This window comes from Bombyx mandarina, chromosome 19 (genome assembly GCF_030267445.1).
Source record: "Bombyx mandarina strain Sakado chromosome 19, ASM3026744v2".
NCBI lineage: Eukaryota > Metazoa > Arthropoda > Insecta > Lepidoptera > Bombycidae > Bombyx > Bombyx mandarina.
In genome coordinates, this window is record NC_143225.1 from 9560545 (window position 1) to 9579159 (window position 18615).

General features: G+C 34.9%; 1 protein-coding gene across 11 annotated transcripts in view; it reads left to right on the top strand.

Annotated features, from left to right (window-relative positions):
* Pde8 (phosphodiesterase 8) overlaps positions 1-18615 on the top strand; it is a 257748-nt gene that overhangs the window by 207799 nt on the left and 31334 nt on the right. For all 11 annotated transcript variants that reach the window (XM_089735322.1, XM_089735321.1, XM_028188434.2 and 8 more), the window contains one exon: positions 3737-3796. In XM_089735322.1, the coding sequence (XP_089591448.1) occupies positions 3737-3796 (60 nt within the window). The remainder of the gene's footprint in view (positions 1-3736; positions 3797-18615) is intronic.

Consider the following 18615-nt stretch of genomic DNA (forward strand, 5'->3'; position numbering starts at 1 on the left):
ATTTTATTATTAATGCGAATTATCAATGCGGTCGGCAAACGTAATATTTCCGTAGCTTATTTCATTTCGTGCGGCTAATTAAAAGGCGCTTTTAACAAAAACCGTCAAATTAATTACATGTTTCCCTTTATGTTTTTCATCTACGTTTAAATAATTATTTTGTTTATGAAAAATACATTACAATGTTGCGTACGCGAACATTTAAAATGTGAAGCCTAATTATATTTTTATTATTTTTCTGTTATGAATAGATAATAAGAAGATAATAAATAGGTAATATGGTGCCAAGAAAACCAACAATATATTCGTCGAGGAACTATGCTATAATGTGAATTTATTGAATTTATTTTAGCAATGTTTTACAAATTATAGAGTTTTTTCGGAATTTACGTAAGCAAGAGTTATTTCTTATTACATATACATACAATACACCAAAAAGGTATGCAACTAAATGCATTTCCTTAAACACTATATTCGCTTGGTATTCATCGAAGGTTTGCGTACCAGATAAATGAGTGTATTGAAACGCCGTCAGTTTTGGACAAAAATATCTGGCCTACGTCATGTTAGTACTAAAAATGTTTACCAAGGCACTCAAAACCATGTCTCGGATATTAAAAGATGACTCAGGACTCCGAAGCCTTTTGTTTGGTGTTGATTCATTTGATAGCGCCTGTATAGGCTTATTTGCACAGCCTTCTTTTAATTTATTTTAGATATTTTATTTAAATATGATAATCTGAGAACTAATCATAGCACAGTCCATAATACAAAAAGTTTTAAAAAATTTATTTTTGTTGGGATGTGTGTACTGTAAAAGGTACCTAAATGAACAATAAATAAAATTATACCTCATGATTGAAAACAAGCAAGACCGTAATATAGAATTACTTCAGGAACTTTGTACGTAATACATTAGCAATGTGAGCAGATATGGCTGTAATAAGATCATTTTAACCACTCGCATGTGAACCCGTTACATATAAAAGTCATTGCAAGAAGCCGTTCAATAATAATGTTTGTAATGTAGACAATCGCGAAAATATAAAACAATTCATTGCTCTGTACTAATTAAAATAAACTAAAATTAACCTTAAGACTGTTCCAGAGTGAATTCGTTTAATAGATGGTTAATATGCTTTATACTACCTTATTATGACTACCTACATACATGCTGGTCATTGTACCAGAGCAAATTGCTTAATAAATGGTTAATACGCTTTATAATTACGAGTTGCACGTGCATATATTTTTGTGACTACCTACATACATGCCAGTCATTGTACCAGAGCAAAATGCTTAATAAATGGTCATTACGCTTTATAATTACGAGTTGCACGTGCATATATTTTTGTGACAACCTACATACATGCCGGTCTTTGTACCAGAGCAAACTTTTTAATAAATGGTTAATACGCTTTATAATTACGAGTTGCACGTGCATATATTTTTGTGACTACCTACATACATGCCGGTCTTTGTACCAGAGCAAACTGTTTAATAAATGGTTAATACGCTTTATAATTACGAGTTGCACGTGCATATATTTTTGTGACTACCTACATACATGCCGGTCTTTGTACCAGAGCAAACTGTTTAATAAATGGTTAATACGCTTTATAATTACGAGTTGCACGTGCATATATTTTTGTGACTACCTAAATACATGCCGGTCTTTGTACCGGAGCAAACTGTTTAATAAATGTTTAATACGCTTTATAATTACGAGTTGCACGTGCATATATTTTTGTGACTACCTACATACATGCTGGTCATTGTACCAGAGCAAATTGCTTAATAAATGGTTAATACGCTTTATAATTACGAGTTGCACGTGCATATATTTTTGTGACTACCTACATACATGCCAGTCATTGTACCAGAGCAAAATGCTTAATAAATGGTCATTACGCTTTATAATTACGAGTTGCACGTGCATATATTTTTGTGACTACCTACATACATGCCGGTCTTTGTACCAGAGCAAACTTTTTAATAAATGGTTAATACGCTTTATAATTACGAGTTGCACGTGCATATATTTTTGTGACTACCTACATACATGCCGGTCTTTGTACCAGAGCAAACTGTTTAATAAATGGTTAATACGCTTTATAATTACGAGTTGCACGTGCATATATTTTTGTGACTACCTACATACATGCCGGTCTTTGTACCAGAGCAAACTGTTTAATAAATGGTTAATACGCTTTATAATTACGAGTTGCACGTGCATATATTTTTGTGACTACCTAAATACATGCCGGTCTTTGTACCGGAGCAAACTGTTTAATAAATGTTTAATACGCTTTATAATTACGAGTTGCACGTGCATATATTTTTGTGACTACCTACATACATGCTGGTCATTGTACCAGAGCAAATTGCTTAATAAATGGTTAATACGCTTTATAATTACGAGTTGCACGTGCATATATTTTTGTGACTACCTACATACATGCCAGTCATTGTACCAGAGCAAAATGCTTAATAAATGGTCATTACGCTTTATAATTACGAGTTGCACGTGCATATATTTTTGTGACTACCTACATACATGCCGGTCTTTGTACCAGAGCAAACTTTTTAATAAATGGTTAATACGCTTTATAATTACGAGTTGCACGTGCATATATTTTTGTGACTACCTACATACATGCCGGTCTTTGTACCAGAGCAAACTGTTTAATAAATGGTTAATACGCTTTATAATTACGAGTTGCACGTGCATATATTTTTGTGACTACCTACATACATGCCGGTCTTTGTACCAGAGCAAACTGTTTAATAAATGGTTAACACGCTTTATAATTACAAGTTGCACGTGCATATATTTTTGTGACTACCTACATACATGCCGGTCTTTGTACCAGAGCAAACTGTTTAATAAATGGTTAATACGCTTTATAATTACGAGTTGCACGTGCATATATTTTTGTGACTACCTACATATATGCCGGTCTTTGTACCAGAGCAAACTGTTTAATAAATGGTTAATACGCTTTATAATTACGAGTTGCACGTGCATATATTTTTGTGACTACCTAAATACATGCCGGTCTTTGTACCGGAGCAAACTGTTTAATAAATGGTTAATACGCTTTATAATTACGAGTTGCACGTGCATATATTTTTGTGACTACCTACATACATGCCGGTCTTTGTGCCATAGCAAACTGTTTAATAAATGGTTAATACGCTTTATAATTACGAGATGCACGTGCATATATTTTTGTGTCTACCTATATAAATGCCGGTAACCTCAAAGAACTATTCTTCAATTTTCCTGGAGAGCTTACGGTGTTCAGTCTGAAAGAGTTTGATAATATTTGCACTAACAAGAGCAGTGCTTCGTTGAATCTACCAGTGGATCGGAATCGTGGCCCTTTGAGAAGATCTGGCGAGAAACTCGGTCGCTTTATCAGAACTAAACTTACTGATGGTAGGACCTCTTGTGAGTCCGCGCGGATAGGTACCACCACCCTGCCTATTTCTGCCATGAAGCAGTAATGCGTTTCGGTTTGAAAGGTGGGGCAGCCGTTGTAACTATACTGAGACCCTTAGAACTTATATCTCAAGGTGGGTGGCGCATTTACGTTGTAGATGTCTATGGGCTCCAGTAACCACTTAACACCAGGTGGGCTGTGAGCTCGTCCACCCATCTAAGCAATAAAAAAAATAAACTAAAGTTATTTGTGCTCAAATCAAATTTTCACATAAATCCGTTTTGTTTCAGAGCTATACGAGGAACGAAGAACACTCAGCACGTATACCTGATTGCAATCGTGAAGAAAAGGTACGTTAGATTATATTATCGTGAATATAAACGTATTTTGTTTGTACAACGAGATCTTTATTTGATCGGCTTTCTGTGAATTGTATTCGGGTAATAAGAGATCTGAGGACATCTATATATTAATACGTGAAGTAAAAACTTTGTACCCCTTTTTACGAAAATTGCGCGGACGGAGGAGTATGAAATTTCCCACACTTATAGAGAACTAGATGATGACCGAGCTTTGCTCGGTTTTTTTTTTGATAACGCCATCTTGCTGTGTCTTTAAAGCGGTTAGTTGCCCTCAATTAAGAAAAATAGTATTATTATTCGCCAATAGATGTCGGGAAGAGTTGATTATTGAAAACACGAATAAAACAACATTTTCTGAAAATAAATCGTAGCTAGATCGATTTATCGCCCCCGAAATCCCCTGTATACTAAATTTTATGAAAATCGTTGGAGCCGTTTCCAAGATTCAGATTATATACCTATATATTAATATACAAGAATTGCTCGTTTAAAGGTATAAGATATAGAAAAGGAGCGCAGAATGGTATTTTTTTTTTAAATTATAAGATAAAAATTCATTAAAGCAATAAAAAAAAATTACATATACTACCATGTATTTGACACACACACATAATAATATATATATTCTTTGTTTATTGTCAATCTTTAATATTGTTTATCTATAGTGTAGTCTTCGGGAAATCTGTGATTATAAAAGTATAATAATGTTCAAACTTATAATTTCAATTAATTATAGTCGAATTTCGACTACTTCTGGTCTACTAGTATAAATAAATATATAAAAAACTAAAATATTGATAATGTAAATGTAACAATGTTCTTATATATTTTGTTAAGCACAACAGTAAAAGCTCTAAATGACTCTGACTATAGCTGCGTAGCGTCGCCCGTATATGGATAAACTAACATGAGCTACTGTTCGTATAAATTTACTTTGTGTTCGTCGTATTATGCCTTTGCAAGTTTTGTGCTTATCAATTCTACATACGTCCTAATCCTACCTAATTTCAATGGGATGATTCAACTTCTAATACCAGTAGTCTAAAATAGCAAAGGCACTGTACTTTTCAAACTCATCGAAGAGTTCAACTTCACACTTAGACTATAATATCAGCCCACTTAGCGTCTTGCTGGGTTTTCTTAACGAGCCGCAATTTGTAGACGATAGTAGGTGCACTGGCGAAGCAGCTACTCCTCATCGGGTAGGCCTCTTTTGTAGTCGCTGACGCGGTTGTTAGCGAATCCCTCGTGGCTGAGCCTGTACTCGTCCGTCTATCCTGGTGATGTTGGGTAGGCCTCAAGCCAACAGTACCCAAAAAACCTTTCCTTCATAACAGATATTCATAATAGGGTGTCAAGTGGAATTACTTGCATTAAGTCTAAAATAATGAATACCGTATATATTTATAGGGGAATTATTTGAAATGATTTTATCATCTTTTTGCCCTATCTTACCATCAGCGACTGAAATGGAACTAACCAAACTACCTAAAACCTCTGCATTCGTTGACAGCGTGTTTCCAGAGATTCTTGACGCATTTTGTCGTGATATTTCCTGAACTCTATAACATGTCCGTCTTCAAATGAGGTTTAAAGAGATTCCTCAGTAGCAGCTGGCGGATTGGTTGAACCTTTGCACTGCTGACGTTCATGAGTGAGAAGAACCACTCTAAGTCAGGCGTCATGTCGAAACATTGCTACGTGAAAGAAAAAATCAATAAATGGAATAGAAAAGAGAGTATTCCAATAATTGTTTAATAATAAGGATTATTAAGTATTCATCGAACTTTCCTAACCCTAATGAAAATATAACGCGTATATTCGTAACGCGAAAATCCTCCCGTTCTCTAAAAAGTTTGTTGTACTTATGAAGCTCCACGGAGAATATATCCGCTGTAAATACGTCAAAGTTGTTCGAAGTTTTGTTTAGAATTTTTCGCCCTAAGACGACATTGAAGAAAATCGATATGGCACCGAGATGGCGGGTATTTTATATTGAATCATAGGTTTTGGTGTTTTAATTATTTATAATTTTTTGTTGCGTAACTTTTGATGGCCGCATTTTTACGACCTAAATCTTAATCGTACCTATACACGTCGTCTCGTTTATGTTCTGAGTTTAGTTGAAATCATGTTATCGTATGGCCAGATTACCAGCGCCATCGGATAGGCGGCGTGACGTGCTGCCGACCGTAATAGCTGATGTCGAGCGGTATCCGCCCAAAACTACGTCAGTCCAGTGTCTTTGAAGCTGCAGCTTTGACTTAGGACACCTATTCAACCTCTGTGGAAGTGCTTGGACGCTCTAATGAAAAGGCAATGGAGTCGGTAGCAGGTCGCTTCGGCAGTCCCACAAACACCACGCGTTTACGTCACCAAGAACTTCTTTAAAACGCTAATTACGCCACCGGGTTAGAAGAACGTCACATACATAGAATACCAGTCAAAATTTAAATATTTCCCGGAAACCCATATCCATGACATTGAGACATGAAAAAGAAGTCTCAAATATATGTACTGTACGTTTTTTGCTTGTGCTTCACTGCAGGATGGTATCACCTACCCATGTGAGTACACAATACGCCCTATCACCAAATAATGCTTTTTTTATTGCCCTTGTAAGCAGACGAGTATACGACCCACCTGATGGTGAGTGGTTACCGTCGCCCATGGACTACAGCAATGCCAGGGGCAAAGCCAAGCCGCTGCCTACCGCTTAATACTGTCCACAAACCACGTTTGAAGAAGGAGATGTCATAGTGCTCGGGAAACACCGTGGAGAGGAGCTCATTCCAAAGCCGGATGGTGCGTGGCAAAAAAAATCTCTGGAAACGCACTGTGGATGACGACAGTGGCTCCAGTTAGTATGGATGAACTCTACTTCGGTAGCGCGCGATGCGATGGTAAAAACTATCTATATATGGCAATAACTATCGTTGTATCTATGTATGTCGGTGAAGGTAACATTCAGAGTGGTGGTCTTCTCCGGTGAACATACTATGTGAGCAGTGACGTAGCGATCTTAACACGCGCCCGGGGCACAATACCTTGTTAGCGTAATAATTTCCAGAAATCAAAAAAATAATCCAGCATTTTTTTGTTTTGTGGACCATTTATCGCCCTTTGTGAATAGCGCCCGGGGAATGATGCCTCTCTTGCTCTCTCCCGCTACGCCATTGTATATGGGTTCAATGTAGATTTTGAGCGAGAAACAGCGTATTCTATTAACAGTAGTTTCTTCGACAATTCAAGTTCTTTGGATACAACGAGTAGTAAGAGAGTTTCCAAACTAGTGGTCCATGCGGCGGCTCATTGGGAAGTCGGCTCGGTCGATCATGAACAACATCTTAAGCTCAGCTCGGACGTACATCAGCCGTAATCTGTCAAAGCGATGACGTCACTGTCGCTTAAGCCTCGTTGACAATCAGTCATCGTCGTGCATGGAGAACTTATTTAGGCACTTCCGGTCACCGTCCTCGCCGAACCCGTCGCTTGGGCTCGGCGAGTAAATTAACCCATAGACACAGCTCACTGAGTTTCTCATCGGATCTTCTCAGTGGGTCGCGTTTCCGATCCGGTGGTAGATTCTACGAAGCACTGCTCTTGCTAGGGCCAGTGCTAGCAACGCCCTCAGCCCTGAGAGCTCACCTATACGCTAAGATAACGCTGATATAGCCTCTCAAGGCTATCAGCATAGGTAGGGGAAAAAAGGAGGCACGGAACGGGTCTCGAGCGAAGCCCTCTATCCGAGCAAAATCTCGCTACTCAATGAGGCAAGGGTAACTACTAATGACCTCGGCGAATGTAAATATACTTAGAGAGTCAGTATACCGATACGAACAGTCCCGTTCGAGACACGTCAATGCAGTCCATAAGCAATGCGTTGTCAATGGCTATAAAACTAAAAATGGCAATGTAATATCTATCTGTAATCTAGATATAACTAACATTCTAGATGTCTAGGTGTAATCGTCAGACTCGCGCACATGACCTGTCTTTATTTCGCATCGATATAAAAAATTAATATGTACGAATGCCTACATACGTCAATCACATTGCTGTCACACGACAAACATACATGTTTACATAATAGACGCCGCTATTCAGCAAATATTAGTTTTTAGGTTAGGTAACATGTTACCAAATTAAAGCGCAAAATAAATTAATATAAATATGAATGAATAATATAAGTTTAAAAACAAAATAAACTTTCACGTATAAAAAACGTAATCTATAACATATGACATCGATCGCCTTAATATCTTGCTAGATTAAATAAGTATATAGGAGTTGATTTTTTTTGTCATTTTAAGCATTTCGCTGACTGCTTTAATGCAGTATCATGATTTCGAAATTATATGGTAAATATTCACTACTAAGATAGGCTAACAGAGTAAAATTTTTTTTAATCTGTGACAAATCGTATTTTTTTTTTATTGCTTAGTTGGTTGGACGAGCTCACAGCTCACCTGGTGTTAAGTGGTTACTGGAGCCCATAGACATCTACAACGTAAATGCGCCACCAATCTTGAGATATAAGTTCTAAGGTCGCAGTATAGTTACAACGGCTGCCCCACCCTTCAAACCGAAACGCCTTACTGCTTCACGACAGAAATAGGCAGGGTGGTGGTACCTACCAGCGCGGATTCACAAGAGGTCCTACCACCAGCATATCATATGGTTGAATATTTCATTATTTCAATAAATCAAGGAACTTTAATAAAACAATAAACGAGTACATGGCACTATTAAGACTTAAACATCTTAATCATTGACTAACGACGCATTTAAAAATAGAAACCAACATTAGAATTTAATTCTTTTCAACATTCATCTCCTATATCTTATCTTATACCTTTAAACGAGAAATTCTTGTATATAAATATATATGTATATAATCTGAATCTCGGAAACGGCTCCAACGATTTTCATAAAATTTAGTATACGGGGTATTTCGGGGGCGATAAATCGATCTAGCTACGAATTATTTTCAGAAAATTTTGTTTCATTCGTGTTTTCAATAATCAACATTATCGATAATCAACTTTATGACTCTTCCCGACATCTATTGGCGAATAATAATACTATTTTTCTTAATTGAGGGCAACTAACCGCTTTAAAGAAAAAACAAGATGGCGTTATCAAAAAAAAAAAAACGAGCAAAGCTCGATCATCATCTGATTAACTATAAACGAAAGAATACAAGCTAACTGTATACCTGATCATAATTATCTTTCTGCATAGCACATCTTAACACACATGGTTTTAAGCTATTTTCATTGTATTTAGTAACATAGCGAATAGCACAGCTTCCCTTTTACCCTCGTAAGTAATAAGGCCACATAGTCAACGTGACCTAATTTGAGTGGGACCAATGAAGAAATTTCCCGAACAAACGATCTGTCCCCACCAATTAACCTGTAACGCTCAGCCAGGGTTAACAACCCCAATGTTTCCTTTTTAATATATTTAAATATACATTTTCAGTATAGTCGTCGGTTTAATCCGATCAAAATTAAATTTTGTTCGTATTTCAGAAAAATGTCTGATTTAGCACGAGCAACATATATGTATATATATAGAATACGTAGATTTTTATGAATCATTACACATTCATGGACAAATTTAGAGCAAATCAAAAAAAGTTCCATTTCTCCAGTTATTAATAACTTGCGTACGTACTGGCCAGAATATTAGTGAATCATTTTATTCTTTTGAATTTAAAAAAATGTATTCCTTCGATTTCCATTTTTTTAAACAACACAAATCACAATCTACATAACATATTATTATAAATAAATTAAATTTACTTAAAATTATAACATAAAATTGATAGATTATGCATAAGATAATATGCTGATCGACATAATTTAATAAAGTAATACTAAACTCAACCTATCATAAACACATATGAAGTGTCAATTTGGGTATAATATAAAACTAACATTCTTAAAATAATCATTAATTTCTGTCTTTCGTATTTGGATTGCATAGTTAAATTAAATCAGAAAATAAAATTCGTATGTACGTACATAAAAAAAGATTGGTAATTTAATTTATATGTCCGAGATACTGGTTTTCGCAGCGTCTATTATAAATGTTTTAAATAACTGTACTAAGCTTGAAATTTAACAAGAACAAATACAGTTCCGCAGAAACTATTCAAAAACGCTACTCGTGAAAATAATTCTAAACTATTAAAAAATGTCATTTCAAACTCGAACATCTTCTTCTTTTTCTCCACCTTATCCCAATAGGTGGGGTCGGCACAGCAAATTTTTCTCTCCCATTTTCTTCTATCAGCCGTCATCTCAACACTCACTCCTCTCTCTCTCATATCGTCATTCACACACTCCATCCATGTCTTCTTTGGTCGACCTCTTCCGCCTCTACCTTGCACTACCATATCCATACATCTCCTAGTCACATGCATATTCTCTCTACGCATCACATGTTGATTACCGGGGCTACTTTCACACTTCCTCTGACTCGAACATGATAAAATTTTATATGTTTCTTAACCCTGAAGTGAGTTGATTCTCTTTCTCATTATACATAATTGCCTCACCTGCGCTTAGTATGATATATAACTATTCATAAGCCCCATTTGAACAGGTGTCATTAAAATAAGGACTTACGACCATTCATAACGTTACTGGTTAAGAGTTCAATTGGAATTTTACACTTTTTTCCGCCGCCGCCTGCCCGTCTTTAAATATGAGGTCCAATAGTACTCACCCTAACGAGAAACGTATTATTCCTGGCTGAAATAAATTAATACTAATTCGTGGGCTTACTCAAGATATAAAGACATATTCTAAAGGACAAGATGCATGGTACACTCGTATCAAGGGGTTCGACTATGTCCAGCTGCCAACATTTTTTTAAGTTTTTTTTTTCTTTTTTTTTATTGCCCTTGTAGGTAGACGAGCATACGGCCCACCTGATGGTGAGTGGTTACCGTCGCCCATGGACTTCAGCAATGCCAGGGGCAGAACCAAGCCGCTGCCTACCGAGTAAAGTAAACACATATCAAACTTCTGTTCACAGACGACTTTCTCCGATAAAAAAATAACAATTGTGCATTTCAAATAAAACTCAACATCAACAAATGAGTTAAAATTTTCATAGTTTAATTATATCCACATCAAAATATGGTGCAGTTTAAGCAATGTAATAAAATTCTCAATCTGACTCATGATTTGAATGAATCAATTTTACTATTCAATTTAAGAACATTGTTAAGTTTTTTAACTTTATTCTAAAATGCAAACACGGCATTTAAAATTCAAACTCTTGAATAGTTACGAATCATAAATAACTAATTAACCGGTCTTCAACCATCAAAAACTTCTGAAAACGTAATAAAAAAACGAAGAAACTTAATTTACTAAAATAAAAACCGTATTCGCTTTTCGTTTTTTGAACCGAGAATAATAATTATTCATTCTTTCATTAGTTTAATTAAAATGTTATTAAATAAACGTAATTAAAACCGTCGGTCTGATTAATGGTGATCCGAGTTTAACAGAATTTTCTGATTAGAAATTCTCCTACGAGCAATAAGAGAATGATAATGACGATATGCGCAGAGTGTCTGGCAAGAGGTGTATGAGAGAAGCCGAAGATCGTGCTGATTGGAGTACAATTGGAGAGGTCTATGTTTAACGGTGGACTGCTATAGGTCGATAATGATGATGATGAAGAACCAATTAACTTACGTACTATAGGGGCATACGATGGCACCTCGACGTAGCTCTTTAAAGTGGTTGTCAACACCAAAGGACTGATTGAGTTTCTTGAATAGCTGAGATGGTAGAAGAGACTATTGATGATATATGATTGATATATTAATATATGATTGATTGATTGATATATGATTTGCTCGTTATCAACATTAAATAACACGCTGCTTGAAAGGAAATCTCACATTTGTTTCACATACTGTTTGTCTCACAAACTGTTTATTATTTAAAAGAAGTTAGTTCTACCTTCTTAAATACAAGAATAGCATAAGATGCTTTATAAACAAATACAAACTAAACTAACTAAACCTAACTTTGTAATCCAATTATTTGATACTCGACTAGTTTTTTACTCTCAGAAAGCGTATCCGTGTAAAAACTCGCAAGTATAAGTTGAAGCTTGTACTAAAGTAAAGTATTGTTAAAGAAAAATCTCAGGAAGAAACACTATGAGGCAACATCGTAAATGTATCATGAAATCAGATTAATCCTGAGGGCATATCTTCAGCAGACGCGTATCGCGAAATGAGATCGAAATCTAGTTGTTGTTTTGTTTAATATCTCACTCCTAAAAGCAAAAGGAGAATTGTACGTACTTGTTTAAAGATATGCCTTAAAACTAATACTCGAAAGGTATAACATTCAGAATTGAGTTTTTTTTTATAGCTTGGATGGATGGTTACTGTAGCCCATAGACGTCTACAACGTAAATGCGCCACCCACCTTGAGATATAAGTTCTAAGATCTCAGTATAGTTACAGCGAGTGAGTGAGTGAGTCATAAGTGTTATAAGTAGTATGTTTCCGTTGAATTGGTAAGAAACCAAAAAAAACAACTTATTAACCTACTTGAAACAACCGTTCAAATTAAGGTAGAACACGCGAAGTGTGCATTTTTTGCCACAAAATATCTTCATGATGATGAGATGAGATAAATTTAGATATTAAATCCTTAGCTAGAATAGGAACCTAGATAATGAAATTGTTGGGAGCGAATACCGCGCAACAGAAAAAAAAAACCAAATAAACGGAGAACACGTTCGCGTGGTGTAGTTGAAATAAAGAGAGAAAGAGCAAGAAATGTGTTAGAAATTGAAAACAGGGTACGGAATTGTATCTTACACAATAAGAACAAAGCAATGTCATGTAAAAATAATTTTATTAATTATAAAGATTTGCAAATGATTGCAATGAAACATAAAGGTGTTTTGCTACAGCTTAATCATGCATTACTCATATTAATTTATAATTACATTCATACAAGCTTTGCCTTAACTATTGAGAACACCATGGAAAATAAATTGTTTGTTCTAAAGTGTTTGTCCATTCCATATATGGCAGTGGGCATTGAGCTTTTTTTTAATTTTCTTTAATTGATAAACCTTTTTGTGGAATAGGCTAGCTAATTATAAAAAACTGTAACCCAGTTGATTAATGTCTCAAATTAATCATCTTCATTTCATTTCTTTCCATAATATCATTTTTCATAAAAATATGAATATAAATTAAAATAAGATGTGACTTAAAGGTCTCAGTTACCAGGCCATAAAATCCCTTAAAAAATCAGTTTTGTTGGACTTTTATCGGGAACGCGACAAGTGAAGTTGTGTGATTTGTTTTATTTTGTCTATTTAATGTTTCTTCAGGTTTAAATATGTTCTAATAACGGTGGTTTATTAACTGTTTAATATCTTTGGAAGTGCACAAATGGGGGAAAATGAAACAAAGCCGCTGGACGTAACTTCGCGGGATCCTCCAAAAAGTCCACTGAAAAAATTTCAGTGAATGACCACCATTTTACTACGATTATATTTCATCGCATATCATCTCATCTCATTTCGTTTCATTTCATCCCAGTTGATTAATGTCTCAAATTAATCATCTTCATTTCACTCCATATTATCATTTTTTATAAAAATAAGAATATAAATTAAAATAAGACTTGACTTAAAGGTCTTAGTTACCTTAGATATTAATAAAACACGTCTAGCAATTATTATATATCCTTTAACTTATCTCTAAGAAAACTAGTTTCTGTTCCTTGTTTTATTTATTACGATTTAAGTAATTTTTTTCAAAATTGTCAACAGCGCACAAACTTACAAATCTAATGTTCTTTTTGTATATAAAGAGAATATTTTTTATGTTCAATTCGAAGAGTAGTAACGTGTTACTTGTTTTGCGTCACCGATTTTATGCGTTAAATAATAAATTTTTGATGTGGACGCGTACGGAGCATCGGATCGGTTTTTATGTCTCGTTAAAAATCTCTGACCAATAAACCGAAACGAAGTGACGGCTTTTTGATAATAAATTAGATTGTGATCGAATAGTATGTTGCCCAACATATTTTTTTTTATTGCTTAGATTTGTGGACGAGCTCACAGCCCACCTGGTGTTAAGTGGTTACTGGAGCCCATAGACATCTACAACGTAAATGCGCCACACACCTTGAGATATAGTTCTAAGGTCTCAGTATTGTCACAACGGCTGCCGCACCCTTCAAACCGAAACGCATTACTGCTTCACGGCAGAAATAGGCGGGGCGGTGGTACCTACCCGCGCGGACTCACAAGAGGTCCTACCACCAGTAATTACGCAAATTATAATTTTGCGGGTTTGATTTTTATTACACGATGTTATTCCTTCACCGTGGAACTCAATCGTGAACATTTGTAAAGTATGTATTTCAATGTACGTACGTATGTCATACGTATCGTCTGCTAAGCTCGATCACCCTATTCGCCCCTATGATGTGTGACGATCGTGTTAATAATTGTGGCTTCTCCGACATATCTTATATTTGAGAGAGAGAGAGAGAGAGTATTCTTTATTGTACACCAAAAAACAAATAAACAGTGCGATGCATTAAAACAAAAAAGTACAATTGGCGGTCTTATCGCTAAGAGCGATCTCTTCCAGACAACCATCAGGTGGACAAGAATCATTTGGAAACGATATATATATTGCTATATTGCTATATATATATATATATATATTTGCTATTTCGTATTCTGAAATGAACACAAATCGATAAAAACGTGTTAACATAAAAGAAAAGAAAATGTAATAGGGAACCAGTATGTACTTTTAGTACCATAAACGTAACGAAATGTGCCATTTTAAATGATACCATTTTAAATGATCCCATTTTATATTACCATTTTTAATGATACCATTTTAAATGTTGGTCAACGTAAAACGATTCTCTTTATAAACGTAAACCACTTTAATGTAAAGAGAGCGGTTGTTAAGCGCCGAGTTGGATAACCTTTTAAAAGGTTAATAATTTAGTACGTATTTTGAAGATGAAATGTAAAACACGTATATTATACATGCCGAACTTAAAATTCAATATTGTAGTAATTAAAGTAAAGCTCACATTGAATTTTAAAAACGAATTTTATTATTAACCAACGAATCTACCACCGGATCGGAAACGCGACCCACTGAGAAGATCCGGCGAGAAACTCAGTGGACTGTGTCTATGGGTTAATTTACTCGTCGAGTCCTTCGTCGCAAGCGACGGGTTCGACTATTACGATGACCGGTGCTTGAGGTACCTAATGGCACCGTTAGTGGATCGGGAGGATCCGAAATGACGTGTTTGGAGTGACGTCGACTGCTTTCCATTCTGTCCGCAGGATCGGACATCAAATATCAAGAAAGATATCAACAACAGTTTTTTTAACGATTTAAATAAAACATATTGTTTCTAAAATTTTAGAAATTTTTAGCACATTTTGATTATACTATTGCTTGCTTATGTTTGTTCGAGTTAAATTTTGTACTTGATTTAAATTTTTTAACTAAACTAAATTGTTTAATGGCAAATACATAATGCGTGTAACTCAGACCGTATTAGAAAGCAAGGTACTGCGAAATGGACGTGAATAAAAAAATCACACTTTTAATTTCATTTTGAAAATGCAGTCAATATATGAGTAGTAAAGAATACTGTTTCAGCACTTCATCTAGTAATGGAAACGAAAAAAACTGTGTAATAAAATGTTATAACAATATTGGATCGGTTGGCTACGTGACGCCACGAGAGACAATTTAATTCCAAGTCAAGATAAATTGAATTTGCGGACGGCATCGACGACTAAACAGATTATTAAGTGCAAACCGGATCGGGGAAAACCTTTGATGAAGTTTGACAAAACATTTTGACCGACTATCCGACTGAATTCGTGATTACACAAAGTTTTACATTTAATTCGAATTGTTTTAGGACGTATTACGAACAATTGTCTAGTGACGCATCATTGAAACGAAAAAGATACAGTACCAAAAACATTAAGGATATTTATGACAAGAATTAAAACGAATAAGTCGATGGATTTGTCGAAAATAAATTAATTAATATTTTATTAATTTAATTCATTATAGTGTACTGGAAATACTTTTATAAGTGTAAAAGTTAATTGATTGGTCAAGTTTTAATGACTTAAAAATGTAATACTGTCTATGTTCGTATATATTTCATAGAAATCCTTGATGCTCTGTAATTAATCTTGATCCATCATCAATTTAATATTCCAAGGAATCCGTCGCTCCCTTCTTCCGTATTTCAATAACTAAACATTAACTCGACTCGCCTTTCTGCGGGAGCTTCTTTGTCTGGGAACAATTATTGAATTTCGGTTCACTCCGCTGCGGTTACAATAATCAAATAATTTCAAATTTAGGTTCGTTTGTTTAAATCTCGTGAGAATGACAGAGTTACTCTTCAAATTGATTTTATTAGATTATGTCTTGGGCTTTCGCAAATAATACTGAAAAAAGTAGTGTCTCCTTTTTTTACATTAACTGATGGCAGGTCGTTAGGTTTAATCCGCGTGTTTAATTAATTTAATAAGTGTACTATTTTTTTTTTATTGCTTAGATGGGTGGACGAACTCACAGCCCACCTGGTTTTAAGTAGTTACTGGAGCCCATGGACATCCACAACGTAAATGCGCCACCCACCTTGAGATATAAGTTCTAAGGTCTCAGTATAGTTACAACGGCTGCCCCACCCTTCAAACCGAAACGCATTACTGCTTCACGGCAGAAATAGACAGGGCGGTGGTACCTACCCGCGCGGACTCACAACAGGTCCTACCACTAGTAATTACGCAAATTATAATTTTGCGGGTTTCACTTTTATTACACGATGTTATTACTTCACCGTGGAAGTCAATCGTGAACATTTGTTGAGTACGTATTTCATTAGAAAAATTGGTACCCGCCTGCGGGATTCGAACACTGGTGCATCGCGCTCAACGCGAATGCGAAAATTTCATTTATTTCGCATGTTTCTTGTAAATAAAATATTATTTTTAGTTTTTCTTAAAGCAATATTTTATATGTAAATTTTTATTTCAGAAGGAAAATAATAAATGAAATAAATTGTTCTAGAAGACCGCTAAAATGTACTCAAATATCGTTTTTTTACACAGTAAAACCTTTCGACGATGCTTTGAATTTCACATACAAAAAAGTATATATACGTAACTTCACGAAAGATTATTTTCTTGTTTCAAGTTTCATTTTTGTAGCCCGCGGTGACATGGAAGGCACTTTTTAATTTCGGTCTTTTAATATTTGTATAAAAACTCGCGCAACCAAAGTTGGTAATGCAATTTATTTTGTATTCGCTTTATATCTGTTGTCAAGGTTTCGATTGAATTATTTTCGTATTTTGCTTTAAGCGCCATGAATTCCTTAATTTACGTTAATTTCAAATATTGAAAGTACCATTCTAAACATTTCCTATCAATAAAATTGAATATAGTATCTATACATAGATAAATAAAAAACGAAAATAAGTATCTACATATATAAAAACTGTTATCATTATATTTCATTTCCACTTGTAATAATAATATGTATTCTATTATATATATGGATCTTCTTAGTGGGTTGCGTTTCCGATCCTCTGGTAGATTCTGCGAAGCACTGCTCCTGCTAGGGCTAGTGTTAACAAATTCAGCAGGTTAGAGCCTCGTGAGCTCACCTATTCGCCCACTTACACTGGCATTACCCGTCAAAGTTACTAACATAGGTAGAAAAAAATAAAAAAATTATAACCGTTGATTTCTAAAGGTGGGCCGTCAATGAGTGCCAAACAATAAGAAACACAAATACTCATCCACCTTAAAAGCTAATAAAGATAAAGCCAAAACAAAAAAGTCTGTCATCAATCTTTAAAAAAACAAATCAACTTAAATCCCGCGAAAGGAAATGAAACAATACGGACTTCAATCAAATAAAAAAATACTTGTTGCTTTTTAATAGTCACGATACTTCTATTTGAAAATAAAATCGTATACCATCTTGTTTTCCGGTACGCGTTTCGGTCCTCGTTCCAATTATGTTTTTAATATCGGGAGATTGCTCTTGAACCGGCGACCGACGGGGGAATTTCATCCCATTTGCAGTATCGCTTTACTTTCAATGAAGCGCTGGACAATATTCGTACATTTATGTTATTTAGCCTCTAAATTTTGCAGTGCCGCTCTACTAGGATTACTCTACTATTTTTAAATAGAAACTCTTTGATAAATTAAAATATATATTTTAGAATTTAAACTTGATATAATAAATTTTAATGTTAATAACTAAGATATGTTTAAAATAATAATCTAAGAAAATTAAATTTTCAATTTAGAGACCTTAAAACTTATATCTCAAGATGGGCGGCGGCATTTACGTTGTAGATGTCTAACCGGTAACCACTAAACACCAGGTGGGCTACGAGCTCGTCCATTCAACTAAGCAATAAAATAAATAAATAAAGAGTTATTTTATTCTATAATAGCTACTGCGACTATTGAGTCTAAAAAAACAAATGAAAATTCAATTATTAAAAGTTAATATACAAAAACCTTCAAAGGCAATTAATTGTTTTTTAAACAAACTAGTAAATAGTATAATAGTACCAGGCTTTTAAACTGGTTTTTCTCTGCGCTCACTTACACTGTCATCCTGAGAATAATTCAGTTCAGAAATCCGATATCTAACTTATCAGGCCGTTACTGTATAGTCCATTAAAATATTCTAGCTGAACAGAAATGTA